The 5,428-nt window shown below is 45.2% G+C and overlaps 1 protein-coding gene across 1 annotated transcript in view; it reads left to right on the top strand.

The window, feature by feature from the left end:
• Positions 1-4,946, top strand: part of LOC102751767 (uricase) — a 30,813-nt gene extending 25,867 nt beyond the window's left edge. Inside the window, exons 5-7 of the mRNA XM_006776244.2 lie at positions 522-705; positions 2,329-2,452; positions 4,719-4,946. Of these exons, the coding sequence (XP_006776307.1) occupies positions 522-705; positions 2,329-2,452; positions 4,719-4,931 (521 nt within the window). The 3' untranslated portion in view covers positions 4,932-4,946. The remainder of the gene's footprint in view (positions 1-521; positions 706-2,328; positions 2,453-4,718) is intronic.
• The last annotated feature ends 482 nt before the right edge of the window (positions 4,947-5,428 follow it).

Raw genomic sequence — 5,428 nt, 5'->3', positions numbered from 1 at the left:
TTAATTTGTCTGTGTTGCTGAGTTCATAACCACAAGGGAACTGAGGATCTGGTGGTGACTGGCGCCATAAGTCAGTATAGACAATCCACATGAGGACTACCCCCAAACAGGGAGGCCTAGCAGCAGACAGAACTGCTTATTAAGTCATTTCAGCATGATTTTCTGTTGAAAGATGCAGCTCAAAAAATAGAAGGTATTTGGACTAGAAAACAACCCTACTTATAGCTGAGAGGAAGGTATTCATGTCCGTGGGCTTCAACACAACATGGAGGTTTAGTCTCTGACCTTCAGTTCTCCAAGGGCAGGAGAGGGCAGTGAATCGTGGAATCCAGATGGAGGGAAAGACATACCATCCTCATGAGGATGTCAGGGACTTCAGAGGAGTCAGGGAGACAGAAAACATGGGCAGTGATGTAGTTCTCGGTATAAGCATAGTGTGCCATGTTTTAATGACCAGAATCCTCAGGGCTAGGGATCAGTAAGAAGGCACTGATCCCCTCTTACCTTTTTACTTTAAACAGGACCTCCAGTCATTCATTCAGGAATCAAAGATCTCAAGGTCTTGAAAACGACCCAGTCTGGATTTGAAGGATTTATCAAGGACCAGTTCACCACCCTCCCTGAGGTGAAGGACCGGTGCTTTGCCACCCAAGTGTACTGCAAGTGGCGCTACCGGGGCAAAGACGTGGACTTTGAGGCTACCTGGTATGAGCATGTGCTAGGGCCTAGCGCTGGCACAGGTAGTGTCTGCCCTTGTCCTTGGGGCCTGGAGTTCATGAAGTCTTCAATTTAAAGGGGACCTTGGAGGCCACTCGAGTCAACTTCCCCACTGTTCAAAATCCTTTTTGTTGGACAACAGAAAATCAATGGTCTTACTTTGAGTTGATAAATCTGCGCTTGAATCTCCGATTCTATTAGTAATAATGACCTTGAATGGACCACCTAATTTCCATGACCATCTGCTTTTCATTGGTGAAATAGGTAGTTCTAAAATATGATTGTGTTCACAGAATCACAGGGAAGGCTTGTTAGGATGTATGTCACTGGGCTCACCCCCCAAAAGGTTCTGACTGGAGGTCTGACGTGAAGCCTGATAACTTGCATTTCTAACAAACTCCCAGGTGATGCTGATACTGCTGGGCCAGGACCCCATGTTAAGAACCTCGGTATCAAGTGAGGATAATGATATTTGGCTTTACTACTTCATCATAGATGCAGAAAGGGTTAAACTTTCTGCATCAAGGATTTTTCTAATTTTCCAACTGAAAGTCTCATGTCCCAGGAAACCTCTTGGTCCCAGCAAACTGTGACAGTCGGTCACTTTAAGCTACACTCAAAACGAGATAACATTCACTGAAGCACTTTATAAATGATAAATGCCTTAGCAATATAAAGGTATGATTAAATAGTAATATCTTTACAAGCTATAATTAAGCCTCTGTACCCCCAGAGTTTACTTTTTGACCAGGCATCTCATTTCTTTGCTGAAGCTCTAATTGTTCAAAACTTCTAAGCTATGATGAGCTGGAATCTGCCCCGGTAGCTTGCTCCCACTGGTAACGCTTAGCTCTGCTCCTTTGATGATGTGACAGGCTGGGAAATGCTTAAAGAGAAACTCACCTCAATCTGTGTTTCCTTTTTTATTTCAAGCGTTTCCCATGGGCAGCAGCTTGATATATTTTTGTTGAAAAGAGTACAAAATTGAGCATGCCAGAGTTAGGGTGCTAGTTGGGCCTCCCACTAAAGAGAAGGACTTCAAGTGGATTATTTAATTTTTAAGCTCAGATTCCTCACCTATAAATTGGGGATAATAACAGCACCTGCCTCAGGTATATTAAGAGAATTCAATAAAATAATAAAATAAAATATTTAGTGCAGAGAAAAACAAAAAACAAAAAAACACCCTAAAACAGCAGTTCAAGGAATCAGCCATGCTGAGCAGTAAGAGTGCTGGAGTGCTTGGGAGTCCCCTTCGTGGGTTCTTCAAGCACAGATTTATCCTGGAATTCCCACTGGGCCCTGGTGCCAGGTTAGGAAAATAGCCCAGTGACACCCAACATGTTTGTTGAGTGGTATTTGGCTTTACTACTAATTTAATTCCTGAAATTTTCTGGGCCTTCTGTGTGTGTGTGTGTGTGTGTGTGTGTGTGTGTGTGTAAGGAAATAGGAAGTGAGGTTTTTTTTTTTAAATATTACAAGATATTAATATCTTCTAAAATCAACAATAAAATTGCTTTCTGAGGGACAGGAAGGTCACCGCTTCTCAGTTTTATAATGCATTCCTAAAGACCACCCTATGAGTCTTCAGTTCTCTTTTCTGTGTTCTAGGGACACCATTCGGGACATTGTCCTGGAGAAATTTGCTGGACCCCATGACAAAGGCGAGTACTCACCCTCGGTCCAGAAGACCCTCTATGACATCCAGGTGCTGTCCCTGAGCCGGGTTCCTGAGGTATGTTTTATCACTTGCCGTTCTGAGGACTGAGAGAACTTGTTGTGTCTCATGTCAACTCTGAGAAAGAGTTGAGAGTTAAAATAAGAAAGTGGGAGACACATGAAAAATGACATCTGTTGTTGTTCAAAAGCTTGTTATAGCAAGTGAGGAGAGAGTAAAAAATGGAAAAAATCTGTCCAACCTGAAAACACAGGCCAGTGCTATAGTTACTTAGCTTTGCTGAAAATTCTTTGAGTCTTTTCATCTTGCCATATTTAAGTTTCAGGAGATCCAGAAAATGAAGGATAGATGTGGAGTGATTTTATCTATCCATCCAGCCATCCAGCCAGCCATTTGATATTATTGAATGGTTATTACGCCTCTGTCAAAGCATGAGGAATACAGAGATACATTAGTCATGGTCCCTACCCTCGAAGATAACATCATTCAGTGAAAGAATCATATCAGTAAACTATATGCAATAAAGAATAAATTATTATTGAAATACAGAGGAAGGTACCTAACTCAGGTACAGGGGATAGGACCATCCAGGCTTTCTGGAGGGAGAGGTGTTTGAGTTGAGTCTTAAGGAACAAGTGGGGGTTATCTGGGTTCACATTTAGAAGTGAGGGAGCAGAGTCGTATGGAGACAGGAGGCAGCGTGGAATAGTCATCTACTGCTGAGGGTCTGCCGCATGTGAAGCTCCGCGAGTGAAATCTTTCTATGTGCCTAGAGGTGAGGCAGGAGCTAGATCAGGGGGCCTCTGTGGTCTTAGTGACAGTCTGTATTGTATCCTGAAAGCTCTCAGGGGTTTAAGCAGGGTCTGATGCCACCATATTTGCACTTGAGAAAGATCACTCTGAAAGAAGTGTAATAAATTAAAAGGATGACAGACTTCAGACAAGAACTGTTGAAAGGCTGTGGCAGAAATCTAAAAAATGGACCTGAACTGTGGCCATGAGGGGCTAGGCGGGAAGAGTACTACCCTTGGACCTGGGCAGAGGGGCTCCCGCCATGGCCCAGCGCACCCTGGAGGCTCGCTTCAGGCCTTCCTCTGGCTGAGTTTCCTTCCGCTGGATGAAAAGTCAGTAAGACCAACGCAGGAGCCCGTGCACCCCCCCTAGACCATTCTCTGGGTAACTGTAGCCCAGAATTTCCTGCCCAAATAACCCTGAGACTAATTCCAGAGCCTGAGCAGTCTCTTCCCTAGATCCACCCTCTGGAGGGCAGATCATGCCATCGGTGTGTGTACCCTTAGGTGTGAGAGTGGGCAAAAGTCAGATGTTTGCAGGAGGGATGAATGGGACTTGATATGTAAGCTGGGATGTCCGCCCACCTGACGTAAGAAAGAAGATGGGGCCAAAACCGGTTTGGCTCAGTGGATAGAGCGTCGGCCTGCGGACTGAAGGGGCCCAGGTTCGATTCCGGTCAAGGGCATGTGCCTGGGAAGAAAGAAGATGGGATGGGCCAGGGCTGGGGACTGACTCTTCATATGCTGCCATGTCCTGGATGGCACTGGGAGGAGTCAGAGAACTTAAATCTGATCCTGGCCTTCCAGGTTGCGATGAAGGTATATTTGTCAAATTAGAAAGATACAACATATTTTACAGAAAAGTTTTTTTTTAGCTTGATTTATAACTTCTAAATCTTTAGACATCTGGTATGTGGGCCTCCAATTATACTCTTACCTCAGGGCCCACACATGTTAGGGAAAAGCCTGGAGCATTAGGAGTGGAATGAGGAGGGAATTAGGAGCTTGACTGGCCAGGCCCAGGAGACCAGTTAGATGCTGAAGAGGTCTCCCAGGTTTCTTTCTTTAAAAAAATTTTCTTTTTTTAATGATTTCAGGGGGGAAGGGAGAAGGACAGAGAGATAGGAACATCAATGAAGAGAGAGAATCATTAATTGGCCTCCTGCACATCCCCTACTGGGGATGGAAGCACAACCCCACCATGTGCCCTGACTGGGAATTGAGGTTATAGGTTGACGCTCAACCCCTGAGCCACACCGGCCAGGCAGTCTCCCAGGTTTCTGATCCAAGAAACTCTTGCTTTTCTGAGAAGCAGGTTTTGTACATGGAGAGAAGAAGCGTGGGCCCACTGTCTAATAATAGGACCAGCAGAGGAGAACAGTGTTGGGCAGTAGAGGACCATAGAGGTTGTTTCAGAGATAGACGAGGAACCTGAGTAACTGACTAGTGGGTAGGTTGGGGAGGGGGTGAGTGGTGGATGGATAGATGGATCCACAGTTGCCCAAGGTGATGTGTACTATGGTGGATTCCAGATAGAAGACATGGAAATCAGCCTGCCGAACATCCACTACTTCAACATAGACATGTCCAAAATGGGACTGGTCAACCAGGACGAGGTAAGAACTTTAAAAATATTTAAAGCACATCTACCCTCCCCCCGCCCTCCTTATAAACTTGGGTTGATAATGTCACTGACCAAAACTCTTGAGAGCCATTGCTTTTGGAGTATTTATAGTTGCCACTGAGGAGAGCCCTGACTCTGGGCCTCTCACTCTCTGAGGCTGGAGCACCTGGAAGTGGGTGAGTGATTATAGAGGAGGGTTGGAAGTCGCCCAGGGTGAAAGACAGAGAAAGAACAGAGTGTGCCCAGGGAAACAGCCCTGAGATCTTCTCTGGAAAGTGCCACACAAGGTCACAGCTTCATTATTTTCCCATCACGAGGCGGTGAGGAGAAATAAAAGGTTCCATTTTCATCTCGTCCATCATCTCTAACTTTTGATTAAGTAGTCAATTCTGTAGCATACAATATACACAAAAAAAGGATGAAAGCGAGTTTGTGTTTCTACTTGCGATCACGGAAGGCACGATGGGAAAATGCAGGTTTTGAAAGGAAAGCTAGTCTTGGAAAAAGCGCTCACCCTGGCTTATTTTTAGCCGCGGCAGACGGTTAACCAAGTCAGTGCGTCTGACTAGACAGCTCGAGGTCCCGACAGGCAACCTGTGGCAGCCAGTCCTGTGAGAT

The sequence above is a fragment of the Myotis davidii genome, unplaced genomic scaffold, assembly GCF_000327345.1.
Source record: "Myotis davidii unplaced genomic scaffold, ASM32734v1 scaffold162, whole genome shotgun sequence".
NCBI classification, from domain to species: Eukaryota; Metazoa; Chordata; class Mammalia; order Chiroptera; family Vespertilionidae; genus Myotis; species Myotis davidii.
This window is presented reverse-complemented; position numbering and strand designations above follow the sequence as displayed.